This window comes from Oncorhynchus kisutch, linkage group LG14 (assembly GCF_002021735.2).
Source record: "Oncorhynchus kisutch isolate 150728-3 linkage group LG14, Okis_V2, whole genome shotgun sequence".
Classification (NCBI taxonomy): Eukaryota; Metazoa; Chordata; class Actinopteri; order Salmoniformes; family Salmonidae; genus Oncorhynchus; species Oncorhynchus kisutch.
In genome coordinates, this window is record NC_034187.2 from 61,545,328 (window position 1) to 61,564,764 (window position 19,437).

Here is a 19,437-nt window from a genome sequence, read left to right on the forward strand (position 1 = left end):
AAATATAGTCTAAATATCGCAGATCGCAAAAGTCCTAGTCAATGGCAGCTTTTTTGAATAGCCATTTAGTAAACAGAGAACACAGTAGACTTACATCCCACACGGATTCGGAGAACTGTTATTCTACTCATGTGGTGAAGGACAATGACCAAAAGGAGCGGAGGAAGGCAAGGTGCATTCTTCATTTAGTTTTCAGTTCTGTTGGCATCCCACATATGCCTGTGTGTATTCAACCGAATGAAAAGCTGCACAAAGGAATGACAGTGCAAACATGTACTTTTATTCAAGATAACGAATTGAAAACTCTGTTTCGCACTCAATCTCTATGTTGTTGATGTTGTCATACTTGAATGAAAACACAAACTCTTTTCTTCTGGATCTCTCCGTGGGTAAAAAAAAAAAGTAAACATCAGTTGTCATTCATTCTACTGAAAAGATAGAGCTGGGGTGAGGGGTATTGCCCTAGATACCTTTTACATTTTTTGATTAAATAACTTCAGGGGACCAGGACGCCAGAGGGGCTGAACGTCTCAAGAGAACAGACGCTGGTTCTATGGCTCTCTAGTTCTACTGTATCTTAGCAACAGGTTCCTGTCAGTTTAGAGGCTAAAATGAAGAAGTGGTAGAGGTGAGGGATGTAAAGATGGAGAAGAAAAGAGATGGAGGCATGCTCACCTCTTAGTCCAAAATAGAACCAGTCCAATTCAGTCCCATGTACATCCGGTCATTCCGTAGATGGTAAAGTGGCACAGAACTATCATATTCACTTTGCCAGACTCACTTTTCTTATTTATTTAACAGTACGACACCATTATTATACTAGCAGTGAGGGATATTTAATGTTGTATGAATGTCTTATACTAAGTACTCATATAGAAATGCCAGGCTTTTTCAAATATAGTATTCAGAGGTACTGCATCCTGATGTTACTGTAAATTCCGTGCAAACAGACAGCTTTACACATTAAATCACTAGAGGAGAGAAAGGGAGAGCGAGACAGAGAGGGGTGGATGCATAGATTGGGGAAAAAGACAAAGAGTGAGAGAGAGAGGGATGGGTGGATGGATAGACGGGGAGAGAGAAAGCTAGCGTGAACAAGGCAAGCTGCTTTTCATCCCTGGTCTGTTTAATGGACTTAATTTGCATGTCTATCAGCAGTGTCAGGGCTCCGAGGAGACGCTGGTAGAGTGAACGACTGTAGCACGGTCTGCCAGACGTGGCACTGATAGAACGCTCTTTCATGAAAACGGCTAGCGAGATTCCTTATTCTACATGTCAGAGGCATGTTCTACATCATTTATTTAGGTCCGAATGCTTCACAAATGTTGGGCGGGAAGGTGACCTAGCGGTTAAGAGCGTTGGGCCAGTAACGTAAAGATTGCTGGTTTCAAATCCCGAGCTGACTAGTTGAACAATCTGTCGGTGTGCCTTTGAGCAAGGCACTTAACCCTAATTGCTCCTGTAAGTCGCTCTGGAAAAGAATGTCTGCTAAATGACTGAAATGTACCTTGCTGAATACGGCCCAGGATGCCCAACAGACCAGTGCCCGGTTCGATCTGCAATCACAAGACCATATACAGATGGACCAATCAGAACACATCTTTCCCATCTCCCTCTTTAGTATTGTCTAGGCTAGTCTAGCCAGCAATAATGGCACGCAAGTTTTTAAAAAAACAACACTGTCAGAAATCTGAAAGTAAATGTCACATTGTTGTTCAGTGATGACAGTAATTCGCCTGAAGCTAATAACACATTTCTTAAATGTAGTTGATGTGTTCTATATTGATAAAATTATATTATTCCAGCTACAGCTTTCTTAAAATCAAATCTAATTTTATTTGTCACAAACACATGGTTAGCAGATGTTAATGCGAGAGTAGCGAAATGCTTGTGCTTCTAGTTCCCGACAATGCAGTAATAACCAACAAGTAATCTAACTAACAATGAGTCATCTAATCTAACCTAACCAATGAGTAATCTAACCTAACAATGAGTCATCTAACCTAACCAACGAGTAATCTAACCTAACAATGAGTCATCTAATCTAACCTAACCAACGAGTAACCTACCCTAACAATGAGTCATCTAATCTAACCTAACCAACGAGTAATCTAACCTAACAATGAGTCATCTAATCTAACCTAACCAACAAGTAATCTAACCTAACAATGAGTCATCTAATCTAACCTAACCAATGAGTAATCTAACCTAACAATGAGTCATCTAATCTAACCTAACCAACGAGTAATCTAACCTAACAATTCCACAACTACTACCTTATACACACAAGTGTAAAGGGATAAAGGATATGTACATAAAGATATATGAACGAGTGATGGTACAGAACGACATAGGCAAGATGCAGTAGATGGTATCGAGTACAGTATATACAGTGCCTTGCGAAAGTATTCGGGCCCCCTTGAACTTTGCGACCTTTTGCCACATTTCAGGCTTCAAACAAAGATATAAAACTGTATTTTTTTGTGAAGAATCAACAACAAGTGGGACACAATCATGAAGTGGAACGACATTTATTGGATATTTCAAACTTTTTTAACAAATCAAAAACTGAAAAATTGGGCGTGCAAAATTATTCAGCCCCTTTACTTTCAGTGCAGCAAACTCTCTCCAGAAGTTCAGTGAGGATCTCTGAATGATCCAATGTTGACCTAAATGACTAATGATGATAAATACAATCCACCTGTGTGTAATCAAGTCTCCGTATAAATGCACCTGCACTGTGATAGTCTCAGAGGTCCATTAAAAGCGCAGAGAGCATCATGAAGAACAAGGAACACACCAGGCAGGTCCGAGATACTGTTGTGAAGAAGTTTAAAGCCGGATTTGGATACAAAAAGATTTCCCAAGCTTTAAACATCCCAAGGAGCACTGTGCAAGCGATAATATTGAAATGGAAGGAGTATCAGACCACTGCAAATCTACCAAGACCTGGCCGTCCCTCTAAACTTTCAGCTCATACAAGGAGAAGACTGATCAGAGATGCAGCCAAGAGGCCCATGATCACTCTGGATGAACTGCAGAGATCTACAGCTGAGGTGGGAGACTCTGTCCATAGGACAACAATCAGTCGTATATTGCACAAATCTGGCCTTTATGGAAGAGTGGCAAGAAGAAAGCCATTTCTTAAAGATATCCATAAAAAGTGTCGTTTAAAGTTTGCCACAAGCCACCTGGGAGACACACCAAACATGTGGAAGAAGGTGCTCTGGTCAGATGAAACCAAAATTGAACTTTTTGGCAACAATGCAAAACATTATGTTTGGCGTAAAAGCAACACAGCTCATCACCCTGAACACACCATCCCCACTGTCAAACATGGTGGTGGCAGCATCATGGTTTGGGCCTGCTTTTCTTCAGCAGGGACAGGGAAGATGGTTAAAATTGATGGGAAGATGGATGGAGACAAATACAGGACCATTCTGGAAGAAAACCTGATGGAGTCTGCAAAAGACCTGAGACTGGGACGGAGATTTGTCTTCCAACAAGACAATGATCCAAAACATAAAGCAAAATCTACAATGGAATGGTTAAAAAATAAACATATCCAGGTGTTAGAATGGCCAAGTCAAAGTCCAGACCTGAATCCAATCGAGAATCTGTGGAAAGAACTGAAAACTGCTGTTCACAAATGCTCTCCATCCAACCTCACTGAGCTCGAGCTGTTTTGCAAGGAGGAATGGGAAAAAATGTCAGTCTCTCGATGTGCAAAACTGATAGAGACATACCCCAAGCGACTTCCAGCTGTAATCGCAGCAAAAGGTGGCGCTACAAAGTATTAACTTAAGGGGGCTGAATAATTTTGCACGCCCAATTTTTCAGTTTTTGATTTGTTAAAAAAGTTTGAAATATCCAATAAATGTCGTTCCACTTCATGATTGTGTCCCACTTGTTGTTGATTCTTCATAAAAAAAATATAGTTTTATATCTTTATGTTTGAAGCCTGAAATGTGGCAAAAGGTCGCAAAGTTCAAGGGGGCCGAATACTTTCGCAAGGCACTGTACATATGAGATGAGTAATGTAGGGTATGTAAACAAAGTGGCATAGTTTAAAGTGGCTAGTGATACATGTAATACATAAAGACGCAGTAGATTATATAGAGTACAGTATATACATATACAAATGAGATGAGTAATGTAGGGTATGTAAACATTATATTAAGTGGCATTGTTTAAAGTGGCTATTGATAACTTTTTTTACATCAATTCCCATTATTAAAGTGGCTGGAGTTGAGTCAGTATGTTGGCAGCAGCCACTCAATGTTAGTGGTGGCTGTTTAACAGTCTGATGGCCTTGAGATAGAAGCTGTTTTTCAGTCTCTCGGTCCCTGCTTTGATGCACTTGTACTGACCTCGCCTTCTCGATGATAGCGGGGTGAACAGGCAGTGGCTCGGGTGGTTGTTGTCCTTGATGATCTTTATGGCCTTCCTGTGACATTGGGTGGTGAAGGTGTCCTGGAGGGCAGGTAGTTTGCCCCCGGTGATGCGTTGTGCAGACCTCACTACCCTCTGGAGAGCTTTACGGTTGTGGGCGGAGCAGTTGCCGTACCAGGCGGTGATACAGCCCGACAGGATGCTCTTGATTGTGCATCTGTAGAAGTTTGTGAGTGCTTTTGGTGACAAGCCGAATTTCTTCAGCCTCCTGAGGTTGAAGAGGCGCTGCTGCGCCTTCTTCACAACGCTGTCTGTGTGGGTGGACCAATTCAGTTTGTCCGTGATGTGTACGCCGAGGAACTTAAAACTCACTACCCTCTCCACTACTGTCCCGCCGATGTGGATAGGGGGGTGCTCCCTCTGTTGTTTCCTGAAGTCCACAATCATCTCCTTTGTTTTGTTGACGTTGAGTGTGAGGTTATTTTCCTGACACCACACTCCGAGGGCCCTCACCTCCTCCCTGTAGGCCGTCTCGTCGTTGTTGGTAATCAAGCCTACCACTCTAGTGTTGTCCGCAAACTTGATGATTGAGTTGGAGGCGTGCATGGGCACGCAGTCGTGGGTGAACAGGGAGTACAGGAGAGGGCTCAGAAAGCACCCTTGTGGGGCCCCAGTGTTGAGGATCAGCGGGGTGGAGATGTTGTTACCTACTCTCACCACCTGGGGGCGGCCCGTGAGGAAGTCCAGTACCCAGTTGCACAGGGCGGGGTCGAGACCCAGGGTCTCGAGCTTGATGACGAGTTTGGAGGGTACTATGGTGTTAAATGCTGAGCTGTAGTCGATGAACAGCATTCTCACATAGGTATTCCTCTTGTCCAGATGGGTTAGGGTAGTGTGCAGTGTGGTTGCAATTGCGTCGTCTGTGGACCTATTGGGGCGGTAAGCAAATTGGAATGGGTGTCAGGTAGGGTGGAGGTATATGGTCCTTGACTAGTCTCTCAAAGCACTTCATGATGACGGAAGTGAGTGCAACGGGGCGATAGTCATTTAGCTCAGTTACCTTAGCTTTCTTGGGAACAGGAACAATGGTGGCCCTCTTGAAGCATGTGGGAACTGAACATGTCTAATTCAGAAGTCTGAACCAAGATTGACATCTGAACCAAGATTGACATTTCAGAGCTATAAATGGTGCCATCTGCCATCTTAATGGGTTATAAAATATGATTTCACTGCAAAACAGTTCTTAGCTGAATTGTGGAAACTTTGATGCTCAATATCGCAGAACTATGCTTCATGCAGATAGAACCTTTATAGTCACAACTAGCCAGATGGCCACAACTAGATAACTAGCAACATTATAATTAAATCTCAATGGATTCGGTTTTGAACGAAGCAGCTGCCTGTTAGCTGCTGAGAGTCAGTGGAGTAGCTAACTAGCCATGTGCAAACTGCAAATGACAATGATAACCATTTAGCGAACGTTAGCTGCAAGCAAACTGGCACTGGCAGTATCGGATAAAGGAGAGTTAATAAAATGATTTATTTCATCTTGATAGCTAGCTTGGTAAAGCATTTAGGGTTGTGTGCATTGTGCTGCTACCGCCCCATTTGTTTCATATGAAGTGTGACTGCCTGGCTCAGTTATCAAACTAACATTAAGAGACACAGTTGAGTAAAAAATATATATATTATGCAGATTTATTGTTTTAGTTAGAACAATTCAGATGAAAAGGGGGTGGATTAGTCTGGGAAAAGTGGCTTATTTCTTTGTTATCATCACTCCTTTCGGCTCCCCTCTCAGGTTGGTACCCAGCAGGCCTAGTCTTTTGTTCCATACCGTGTCTGCGAATATAAAGCTTTCGCCCCCACCCCTCCCGGAAACCACTTTCTCAAAGCGAAGGATCCAGATCACGTTCTGCACATGTCATTTACCATCTACAAAACTATCAGCATTTGTGTGATGTAGGCTAATCTCTATATTTGCTGCCATAATGTAGCCCCTAGCCAGAGTTCCTGAATAAATAACACTACCTCGTTGACTACCTGTCTGCCTCCTGCTTAGCCAATCTTTTGCAATGATGAGCCGAGAGAATGACAGGCCTCCTACTGTGCTAAGTACCTATCGGCCTTCAGTTCTCACATTGTGTCTCACCTCGTGGGTCTAACAAGGAGCAGCAGATCTTATGACAGCAGCCCTAATGCTCCACCTCCTATCCTCCGCTTCTATTTTTCCTATTTTCCTGGCCATCAGTCTTCTCATCCTGCTCCCTCTCTCTGAGTCCAACCTGGCAACTCTGATTGGCAAAGCTGCATTAAAAAGAGATGCTTTCATTGTTTGCAGGTTCTGTGTGCTTGTAGACAGGCAGACAGTCACAGAACGGTGCTGTAGCTCTTCTGTTTACTCCTTCGGCCTGTTTCTGTGCCCGTCTCTCTTTCCGTCCCATGCCAAATATACACAACAGATGTACTACAACAGTCAGCTACAAGAGTTTAAAAGGTTGAACACCAGAAGAAAAGCTAGTGGTGGAGATCCACGTTCAAATGGCTTTATGGAGATAAAACTTTCTAGTTTCTTTTTCCCCCGCCACTTAAAATGTACTTTAAAAAAATACACATCTTCACAGACAAAGAATCATCTACAAACCAATTATATGTGATTAACTCATTTTAGGTCTCGTAGTATCAACAAGGACTACAAATTCTAGGTTGCTAGCAACAACATTAGTGCAGCGTGCAAGTTAGCTTACATTAACCATCTACAAATTTAGGAGCAGACGGAAGATCTGTGCTATGTGAACAACAAAACATGTACTGCCGACATTCTGGGCTGCGGTGCTTAGTACCTTTCGGCCTTCAGTAGCCTTGAGTCGTAACACACAACCTGTCAGATCAGCAGACTTCAACAAGGCATTTGTCCATTCCTCTCTTCCTCAAGGTGTAAAACTAAGCCCAAGCTCCTCCACTCCTCATGTAGGCAGGACTAGGGTTTGAAATCATTTCACTATTCAAATAGTATCATGAATTTGTGTCAGATATCCGGATATTTGAAATACATGTGTTATTTTTTAAAACTTATGTTTTGACCTGAGCACTGCTGTGCGAGGGAGAGAGGCTGGCGCTCTATTGCTGCAGCTGCGGCGGGGGCGGTGTGTGTGTGTGTGTGTGTGTGTGTGTGTGTGTGTGTGTGTGTGTGTGTGAGATGGGGGCGAGCAGATGGAGAGAGAGACACAGTAGCCACTAGCAAAGGCAACTCCGTTACAGCCAATATTAGCTAACTGGTAGCAGCCACAATGTTATTTACCATCCCAAACAGTGCCTGTTTTGACTGGAGTAGCCTAGAGAAGCTAGCCAGCTATAGCTAGGTATGCTAGCCAGCTATAGCTAGGTAAGCTAGCCAGCTATAGCTAGGTAAGCTAGCCAGCTGTAGCTAACTACTGTAGGCTAATTGAGGCTACATGCTGAGCTTTCTCCCCAACCCAATCCCGATAAAACAATAGCCTACCTGTTGGTTTCTCGTTGTAGCCTACTCCTTCTCATTTCACTAACTTTTAATTCCATAATTTTATTCCATCCTGCATTGCATTAGAGAACTCTTACTCCACATTGAGCTAATTTAGAAAAAGCCTTTGTGTTAAAATAGGCCCATACATTTTTTTATTGTAAAAAATAAATAAATCACAAGTATTCGAATACTACCCTCCGTTCGGATATTTGAATAAGCATGCACATCCCTAGGCGGGACACCATATGACTGAGGACCTGTCCCACCTGGCTTCCCTGTGGTGTGGGTGGAGGACACAGATGGAGGCCTTTACACCCTGTTTCCAGGCTCTAAACTGGGCAGCGTCAGCACAGAGCAAGGCAAGCATCTGGGAGGCAGATTTCTGGAAGTGTAGACTCGCTACCCTGTCCCGCAGAAGTGGGAGACTGTAACCCTAACCCCCTCCATCTGGCTGGTTTGTTTCCAGCATGGAAACATCACCATGGAAACAGACCAAGCCTGGAATATTGAAGGAGAGGATGGCTACTTCGGTATTACCACCACTAGACTGTAGTGGTTCTGTGGTGAGCGACAGAGCACCAATCAGAAACAAACCTGCGATCGTGAATATGACCACATCCCTTACCTTCATAGTCCTTACCTTTATAGCTACAGAAGTCTTTAAACTCTCATCATTAAGTTGCTTGATGAAACACATACTCTTCCATTAGAGAACAGCTAATCTGGTAATGGGTTACATAATACTTCCCTACCTGGTTTAAAGGTGGTGTTCTGGTGGCCTTACCTTGGCACGCTGTCCGCCGTCGTTGTACCGCCCTGGTGACTAGGCGGCGTCTGCGTTTTCTCAGTCTCCTCTACAACGGTAGCCAGACCCTGCTGCTGCAGCTGGTCATGGTGCTGCTGCTCGTGGTGGTGGTGGTGCCGTTGGTGGTGCTTCTCTCCCTCAGTGCTCTGTCCACTACCCTTTGGCCGCTGCCCCTCTTCTTCCTCCATCTCCTCTTCCATCGTCTTCTTCCCCCGGCCTTCTCCCTCCTCGTCGCTCTCCTCATCAAGCATGTCGTCCACCTGACAACAGAGAGTTGGTTTGGTGAGGCTTGGCTCCCCCAGGGTAGGGTGGTCTATACAGTACAGCAGGCATCTCACTGTCCACCAGAGCGCAACATACAGTAGACAAAACCTCAACTCTTCACATAGATCCCATCAGATGATTAGAGAACACACTGAACCAACCCCTCACTTTAACTCTTTACTTAGAGTTTGTTATCTTGCACATCAGGTGGCAACAGCAGTTAACATGGCCCAGCAGCAAATGACATAACAGCTCTTCACATATGGATTCCTCTGGCCTGTTACCAAGTTTAATTACTGTCTATTCTGAAGGGAATAACCTATCAGATGCCTCTTTGTCTGCAGGGAACACCAATCAGATGCTGTTTGGACCTCCGTAATTGAGAGAGGATCATTTACCTGGAAAGTCTATAGGAATGCACATTAGGCGAAGGCTTTATATTCCTATAGGAAAAACAGCTGAGACAATATTTTCTTTCAATTGAAATCTGATACATTATTAGCTAATATAAATTGAATCTGAAACATTATTAGCTAATATAATGGTGCTGGATGGAATGGTGGACGTTTTTACGAGCTCCTGACCAATTGTGCCATTTTGTGTATTTGTTTTTGTGCCACCGTTTCCTATGACCGAAAAGTGCTTCTGGACATCAGAACAGCTAACACTAACCTCAATTTGGACGAGTCAGAGACTGAAAGACATATTGATTATCCAGGAGCAGGCCCAAATCCCAAATTGCCTCTACCCTCTGTTCTATTGGCGAATGTGCAATCACTGGAGAATAAACTGGACGAGCTCCGTTCAAGACTATCCTATCAACAGGACATTAAGGACTGTAATATACTATGCTTCTCAGAGTCATGCCTGAGCAAGGACATGGATAATATACAGTGCATTCAGAAAGTATTCAGAACACTTGTACCACACTTTGTTACATTTCAGCTTTATTCTAAAAGGGATTAAATACATAATAAATCCTCAATCTACACACAATACCTCATGATGACAAAGCAAAAACAGGTGCACCCTGTTCTCATTGATCATCCTTGAGATGTTTCTACAACTTGATTGGAGTCTACCTTTGGTAAATTCGATTGATTGGACATGAATTGGAAAGACACACACCTGTCTATACAAGGTCCCACAGTTGACCATGCATGTCAGAGCAAAAACCAAGCCATGAGGTTGAAGGAATTGTCCATAGAGCTCCGAGACAGGATTGTGTCGAGGCACAGATCTGAGGAAGGGTACAAACATATTTCTTAAGCATTGAAGGTCCCCAGGAACACAGTGGCCTCCATCATCCTTAAATGGAAGAGGTTCAGAACCACGAAGACTCTTCCTAGAGCTGGCCACCCTGCCAATTGAGTAATTGGGGTAGAAGGGCTATGGTCAGGGAGGTGACCAAGAACCAAGTGGTCCCTCGGACAGAGCTCCAGAGCTCCTCTGTGGAGATGGGAACACCTTCCAGAAGGACAAGCATCTCTGCAGGGACTGGGAGATGAGTCAGGATCGAGGCAAAGATGAACAGCGCAAAGTACAGAGAGATCCTTGATGAAAACCTGCTCCAGAGCGCTCAGGACCTCAGACTGGGGTGAAGGTTCACCTTCCAACAGGACAACGACCCTAAGCACACAGCCAAGACAACGCAGGAGTGGCTTCAGGACAGGTCTGAGTGGCACAGCCAGAGCCCGGACTTGAACCCGATCAAACATCTCTGGAGAGAACAGCCACACTCCCCATCCAACCTGACAGAGCTTGAGAGGATCTACATAAAAATAAAAAATAAATGGGAGAAACTTCCAAGGTTGTAGCGTCATACCCAGGAAGACTTGAGTCTGTAATCGCTGCCAGAGGTGCTTCAACAAAGTGCTTAGTAAAAGGTCTGAAAACTTGTAAATGTAAATGTATTATGTCAATAAAAAAAATGGTTGTTGTTTGGCCATCATGGGGTATTGTGTGTAGATTGATGAGGGGGGAAAAAACTATTTAAACCATTTTAACATAAGGCTGTAATGTTACAAAATGTGGAAAAAGTCAAGGGGTTTGAATACCTTCCAAACGCACAGTACATCTGGATGCGTTAATTTTTTTTATTTATCGGCAGGACCGAACGGCAGAGTCCGGTAAGATCATAGGGGCGGTGTGTTTCTTTATGAACAACAGCTGCTGCGCCATCTCTAATATTAAGGACGTCTCTAGGTTCTGCTCGCATGAGTTAGAATACCTCATGTAAGATGTAGACCATACTATTTACCAAGAGAGTTTCTGTATTTTTCGTAACTGTCTAATTACCACCAAAAACCAATGCTGGCACTAAGATCATACTCAACGAGCTGTATAGGGCGATAAGCATCCAGAGGCGGTGCTCCTAGTAGCCATTGATTCTTAATGCAGGAAAACTGAAATCCATTTTTACCTTATTACTACCAACATGTCACCTGTGCAACTAGAGAAAAACAATTCTAGATCACCTCTACTCCACACAGAGACGCATCCAAAGCTGTCCCCCACCCTCCATTAGGAAAATCAGAACATAACTCTATCCTCCTGATTCCTGCTTACAAGCAACAACTCAAACAGGAAGTATAAGTGACAGGCTCAATACAGAAGTGGTCCTATGAAGCGGATGCTAAGTTAATGGACTGTTTCGCTACCACGGACTAGAATATGCTCTTGGATTCATCCGATGGCATTGAGGAGGTTACAACATCAGTCACCGGCTAATAAGTGCATCGACGATGTCCCCACAGTGACCGTACATACATATCCCAACCAGAAGCCATGGATTAAAGGCAACATCTCCACTGAGCTAAAGGCTAGGGCTGCAGATTTCAAGATATAGGACATTAGTCCGGATGCCGTCCGACGAACCATCAAACAGGCAAATAGTCAACACAGGACTAAGATCGAATCCTATGACACCGGCTCTGACGCTCGTCGGATATTGCAGGGATTGCAAACTATCACGGATTAAAGGGGAACCCAGCCGAGAACTGCCTAGCGACACGAGCCTACCAGATGAGCTAAATTCCTTTGATGATCGCTTCGAGGCAAGCAACGCTGAACCATGTGTGAGAGCATCAGCTGTTTCAGACGACTGTAGGATCACGCTCTCCCTAGCCGATGTGAGTAAGACCTATAAATAGGTTAACATTCACAAGGCCGGAGGTATATTTATTAGGAGGAATAGTATCAACCAGTACTTTACAGTCAAGTGAAAAGCTGGTTCCTAATAGACATCTGTTGATGTCATGAAGAATTACACTCCTAACCTAGACGTAGATAGATTAAAGGTTAATTCCCCAATGGCACCCTATTCTCTATATTTGACCAGGATGCCATTTGGGACTCAGCCTTAGAGAGTACACCTCAACGAGAAGACAGAATTTAGGCTACAAACTGAAACACAGGCCTTGGACAAAGGAGTGACTTACACTAATTTGAAAAGGACAAATCAAATTACAAATTTCCTGATGTCCTACCCCCTCACACACTATTAAAGCAGTCCCCTAGTCTTCATTATCCCGTCCCCTGAGGGCCATTTGGGTCAATTAAAATAGGGAGAGACGCCCCCCCCCACATTCACAGAGGTAAAACTAAATCGATATGGAAACAGGAGGGAGAGATTTTTCCTTATAATGGAAGGAGAGAAGCAGAGGTTCCAGAATAACTAGCATGTAGACTTTCATCCATTAAGTCATAAGCACAGCACTACACGTGTCAGAGCAGTGGAGATCTGGGATCACGGCAGAGAGAACATCCCTAGAGCTGGGCTCATTATTGGGGTCTGGCCAGGTTCATTAAGGTACAAACTGTTGTTGACAACATCAATTTAGACGGACGGCGAGCAAATACAGAATAGCCTAAGGCATGATGTTGATGTGGAACCAGCAGGAAACAAGCAATAAAAACATTACACACTGAACAACATTATTAAATGCAACATACAACAATTTTACTGAGTTACAGTTCATATAAGGAAAATCTGTAATTTTATATAAATTCATTAAAAGCTAATATATGGATTTCACATGACTGAATACAGATATGCATCTGTTGGTGACAGATACTTAAAAAATGGTAGGGGTGTAGATCTGCGTATGGTAGGGGTGTAGATCTGCGTATGGTAGGGGTGTAGATCTGCGTATGGTAGGGGTGTAGATCTGTGTATGGTAGGGGTGTAGATCTGTGTATCTGGTGCGACCACCATTTGCCTCATGCAGCACGACATCTCCTTCACATAGAGTTGATCAGGCTGTTGATTATCATGCTGAAACAAGAGGTGATGGCGGCGGATGAATGGCACGACAATGGGCCTCAGGATCTCGTCACGGTATCTCTGTGCATTCAAATTGCTATAGATAAAATACAATTGTGGTAACAGTCGTCCGTAGCTTATGCCTGCCCATATCATAACCCCACCACCACGGGACACTGTTCACAAAGTTGACGTCAGCAAAGCGCTCGCCCACAAGACCCCATACACGTTGTCTGCCACCTGCCTAGTACAGTTCGAAGGTGAGAATTTACAGATCTGCAGTCAGGTCAAAACCCTGGTGAGGACGACGAGCACGCAGATGAGCTTCCCTGAGATGTTTTCTGACAGTTTGTGCAGAAATTATTTGGTTGTGCAAACCCACAGTTTCATCAGCTGTCCAGGTGGCTGGTCTCAGACGATCCCGCAGGTGAAGAAGCTTGATGTGGAGGTCCTGGGTTGGCGTTGTTAGATGTGGTCTGCGGTTGTGAGGCTGGCTGGACATCTCGCAAAATTCCCTAAAACTTTGTTGGAGGTTGGAAGAAAAATGAACATTCAACAGCACTGGTGGACATTCCTGTAGTCAGCATGCCAATTGCATGCTCCTTCAAAACTTGGGCCATCTGTGGCATTGTGTTGTGTGACAAAAAAAAGCATATTTTAGAGTGGCCTTTTATTGTCCCCAGCACAAGGTGCACCTGTGTAATGACCATGCTGTTTAATCAGCTTATTGATATGCCACACCTGTCAGGTGGATGGATTACCTTGGCAAAATAGTAATGCTCACTAAGAGGGATGAAATTTGTGCACAACATTCTAGAGAAAATAGTTTTGTATGTATGGAACATTTCTGGGATCTTTTATTTCAGCTCATGAAACATGGGACCAACATTCTACATGTTGTGTTTATATTTTTGCTAAGTGTAAGTTTACTGGCCTGCTATTAGGTGTTTTAATCTAATACAAGTAGCTCAACACCCTAAGGCACCTGCGAATTGGGAATGTCGATGAAATGACGGTTGGTAGAAGGGTTTTGTGCGTGTTTCTCACTGACAGAAAGTAACCTAACACCAAGCGTAAGCCTGTGGATTCCTGTTGCAGAACTGCTGTGTGTTTCCCAAACACACACTGCCCTGTCTGTTTTTGTCTTTGAAGAAGTTTGTCCTCCTAACGCACTTTGCAGAATACCTCAGGAGTATGTTGACAGACAATATTGTCTCCCTTTCTCCACATGATCGATAACAGTGCCTGTGGCAGCACCTGATGCATTTCAAGGAGGCAGGGCCATCTTTCTGTCAGACATGATGTTAAAGTACTGTATACATCACAGAGACGCAGTTTAAAGTACTGTATATATATATCACTCCCAGAGTGGGACTTTAAACTAGTGTAGACATTATATCACAACTCACCAGAAGTCAGATAGGAGGCTCTACAGCACATGTTCCAGAGAGTTTAATAGTTATAATCTAGCAATACAAGAGGCACTGAGATGCTACCAATGACAAAGAGCTGTATTCATTCCAATGGAAGATGCTACCAATGACAAAGAGCTGTATTCATTCCAATGGAAGATGCTACCAATGACAAAGAGCTGTATTCATTCCAATGGAAGAAGATACTTATGTGAAAGAAATAGCACTTACGTTATGCATCCATTATAACTAGAAAGATAAACAGAGAAACGGTGTGAAATGAATGCAGTGCACTAAAGCTATATTACAGACATTCAATGTCAAACAAAGCACACGTATTTCTTTGACCGCTAAAGCACATTTCATCAACAAATATTTGTGACAACTTAAAATCAATGTAAACCCTCACATCACAGAAATCGTCTCCACACACTGCATTGAGTCAATAGAGAAACCCTGCAGAGCAGTCATCTCCTCTGGCTGTGTTTGGTCCCTCGGAGGCAAGACGGCATTCGCAATAACACGAACAAACCCCAAAATCCCCAAGGAGGGTCATGCTGAGATCAATAGGGATTACAGAGACTGACAAAACAAAATACAAATGGTCTCTGGCTTTTATTCAAATGGCTGATAAACACAACCACTGTAATCCTTGAACAGACAGTCACAGACAACCAAACAGGCTCCACTCTTTCACCTACTACTACCTGTTGTTTGCAAAAACATATGCCTAACTTGAATACATTCAGCTTAACCCATCTCTGTACCTGCCGTGGGCAGTGTGGCCGTGCCCCAACGGTTGCCTTGTGATGGGCTCAAATCACTACCCTGCAGAAGCCAGAGCGCGGTTCAGAACGTCAGAGTGGTTAATAATATATTCCCCCCGAACCAGAAATGGCACCCTATTCCCTACATAGTGCACTACTTTAGATCAGACTAATATGGGCCCTGGTCAAAAGCAGTGCAATGCAAAGGAAATAGTGCCATTTGCAGTACAGCCATGGTCTTTTACAGAGGCATCTCTCTTCACACAATGTCATGTTTCTGTGAGTAATAAGCAGTGGTCGAAAAATAGTCAATTGTCATACTTGAATAAAAGTAAAGATGCCTTAATAGTAAAAGTCACCCAGTAAAATACTACTTAAGTAAAAGTCTAAGTATTTGGTTTTAAATATACTCAAAAAGTAAATGGAATTCCTAAAATGTACTTAAGTATCAAAAAAGTCACAGTAAAAGTATAAACCATTTCAAATTCCTTATATTAAGCAAACCAGACAGCACAATTTAAACATTTGTTTTGATGGACAGCCAGGGTCACACTCCAACAACCAGTCATAATTTTACAAACAAAGCATTTGTGTTTTGTGAATCCTCCAGATCAGAGGCAGTAGGGATGACCAGGGATGTTCTCTTGGTAAGTGTGTGAATTGGACCATTTTCCTGTCAAAATGTAACGAGTACTTTTGGGTGTCAAAAAAAAGGTAGTGGAGTAAAAGTTGGCAAAAATATAAATAGTAAAGCACAAAAAAACGAATTAAGTAGTACTTTAAAGTATTTTTATGTACTTTACACCACTGGTAATAAGAGCCCAAGCAGAGGGAAACAAGCCACAGCAGCAGCACAGCCTCTCAGAACACCAAAGGGAGGCTGCAGGGAGCCAGAGTATTTCGGAGGCCTCGCTATTACGAGGAGTAGTGAAGCTGGAATATAAAGGCAATTCAGAACTTTTCTATTGCTGGCTAAAGGCACTGACCTCTCTACCCCTGAATGAGTGAAGCGCACCAGTGAAGTGTAAAGTGTTAGTGCCTTAAGAAAACGATGACTCTAGGGTTTGGACTGCCGTTTCTGCTGTAATTTGCCATGCTCATTCAGCTCTACACCAGTGGTCTAGAAGCTTTAGTAAGAAGCTGAAGAAAGCAGAGGTTAGGGCCCTCCACAGGTACACCATGCTTAACAGAGCCATAAAACACCCTGAATGTTTATTTATACTAAGCAAAAATATAAAAATGCAAGATGTTGGTCCCATGTTTCATGAGCTGAAATAAAAGCGCCCAGAAATGTTCCATATGAACAAGAGTATTTCCCTCAAATTTTGTGGACAAATTTGTTTACATCCCTGTTGGTGAGCATTTCTCCTTTACCAAGATAATCTATCAACCATACTCAGACATGTCATCCATTGAGCACGTTTGGGATCGACGTGTACGACAGCATGTTCCAGTTCCCAGCAATATAGAATAGAATCAATCTTTATTGTCCATCCAGGATGGACATGTTTCTTTGGCATCACCTTCATTAAAAGGATCACATACATTCTCACAAATCAGACACATTTCAACCAGTCAGTCAGTCCGTTGCAAACACTAACAACATAGAGGACATGAATACATTCACTCACAACTGTCCCAACTGCACTAGACAGATAAGTACATATACCGATACAATTTACGTTGTATTTAGTAGGCCAACGGCACAAGGAACGAATGAATGTTTGAACACGTTCTTCTTGGCCATGGGCAGTCTGAAGCACCGGCCAGTGGGACGCCTCTCAAACTGAGGGTGTAGAGGGTGGGAGGGGTCACCAACGACAGCCAGTGTCTTCTTTTTGGTTGCCTTGTGGAACAGAATGCTCAAATATGCCTGGGGTCAACCAATTACTTTGCTGGCTGTGTTTACTATTGTGGTCAGTTTGCTTTTGCTCCTCACGCTCAGATGACCATACCAGACTGTCATATTGAAGGTGAGGATGCTCTCCACCAAGCTGCTGTACACCCTCTCCAGAACACCCTGACTGGCCCCAAACCCCTTTCATTTCCTGATTAAGAACAGGTGTTGGCTTGCTTTTAAAAAAAATAGTCTGCATTCTCTGTAAAACTCAGCTTGTTATCAATTTGTGTCCCTTGGTATTTAAAAACAAAACACTCAACCACCTCCACTGGTTGGTCGTTCAGAGCGAGTGGTTGGGATATTGGTAAGTTGTTGCCATTGATGATCAGCTCCGTTGTCTTTTCCACATTGATGTGGAGGGCACTTGACCGACACCATTCTTGAAGGTTGTTGGTCTGTTTAAAAAAGAAAAGTAGAGTCCTACCAGAGCCATGTCAGAGTCCTTAAGGCTTCAGCAACTTTGCACAGCCATTGAAGAGGAGTGGGACGACACTACAGGCCACAATCAACAGCCTGATCAACTCTATGCGAAGGAGATGCGTCAAACTGCATGAGGCAAATGGAGGTCACACCAGATACGGACTGGTTTCTGATCCACATCCCTACTTAATTATTTTCTCTCCCAAGTATCTGTGACCAACAGATATATATATATATATATATATATATATCTGTTGTCCCAGACATGAGAAATCCATAGATTAGGGCCTAATGAATTTATTTAAATTGACCGATTTCCTTATATGACCTGTAACCCAGTAAAATCTCAGAAATTGCTACATGTTGCATTAATATTTTTGTTCGGTGTAGATGGATTGGAACTTGTATCCACTTGTTGGACTCCATTCTCGGAATCTATTCAGTCAGGCTGGCTTCAGTCCCCTGTATAGATATGACCATGAGCCAGGTACGCACACCCCTCAAGACTCAATCTATTTTGCATGAGTTACCTTGGTTACTGGCCACTTCAAACGCAACGATCCAGACAGAGAGACATGATAATTGACAGCAGGACTTTAGAATTATCTGACACCCACACAGACAAAGAGATGTACAGCTCTTCCCGCCTCTCGTTCTTCCCTTGGACTCATTACGATTTCCTTTCAGTCAATTCACTTCGGTCTGCTTGAATGCTAATGAAAGGACGTGAATGAAAAGCAGTAGACGTGTGGATGGATGTGTATTGATGAAACACAAGCAGAACAGATCAGTTGGATCCGTCAATGTCCATAAGAAGAAAACTACATCAGCTGAACATGTTCTAGACAACACTGCAACGCGTTGGTCCATCCCTTAGAGAACACTGATTGCGTCTGAAATGGCACCCTATTCCCTACACTACGTTTGACCAGGACCCAGTTAGGGTATAGGGTGCTATTTCGCACCTCACCCACTGTCTACTAGTGTGTTGCGATTGGGCTTAAAAAGTTGGGAAGGCTCACAGCCAAACCTGTAATGCGGGAGTCGGAGGACATGTCAATCAGTGATTGACAGACAGGCAGACAAGAGCAGGCTGAGGCACACATCGCTGTCCATGTCTCCTTTATGACCTTCAGTTAAGAGGAACAATGACCCAAAACTGAGTGGAAAAGTATCACAGAGTACCCCTAGACACGAGAGCTGTAAATATATGTTTAAGAGTCAAATTAGGAGGCAGATATAGAAGAATCGCCACCCAAGGCTTAATGTAAAATCCTGCTATGAAATTCAAAGCAAATTTCTCATAGGAAACTACATGCAGATCTTGAGTTTGTGACCTGAGCTGTCTAAACTGCTACACAGCCTTGGTGTTGGAAACAGCACGGCTTTACAAAGAGTTATGAGACCCGTCACCCCTGTTTTGACCGCATTACACATAATGCACCTTTCTGATTCACATCAGAACTGAATTTCATGATCAAAACACATTTTATTTGCGCCAAATACAACAGGTGAAATGCTTACAAGCCCTTATTGGTATAGTGACTCAGGCTAAGAAGAAGAATGAAGGCTTATAGGAAGGCCTTAGAAAGCGTATAATATGCTGCTGTAGGCAGAAGTGAATGTGATTCTGATGGGTCATGATGCTCAACAGGGGCACAAGTGGATCCCCAGGGAGCTGCAGGGAACTCCAGGTTCAGCGTTACCACTG

The 19,437-nt window shown here is 43.4% G+C and overlaps 1 protein-coding gene across 1 annotated transcript in view; it reads right to left on the bottom strand.

The window, feature by feature from the left end:
* The window catches only part of LOC109903527 (RNA polymerase II subunit A C-terminal domain phosphatase), a 109,928-nt gene that overhangs the window by 46,931 nt on the left and 43,560 nt on the right, over positions 1 to 19,437 (bottom strand). The window contains exon 13 of the mRNA XM_031788704.1: positions 8,679 to 8,959. Coding sequence (XP_031644564.1) covers positions 8,679 to 8,959 — 281 coding nt within the window. The remainder of the gene's footprint in view (positions 1 to 8,678; positions 8,960 to 19,437) is intronic.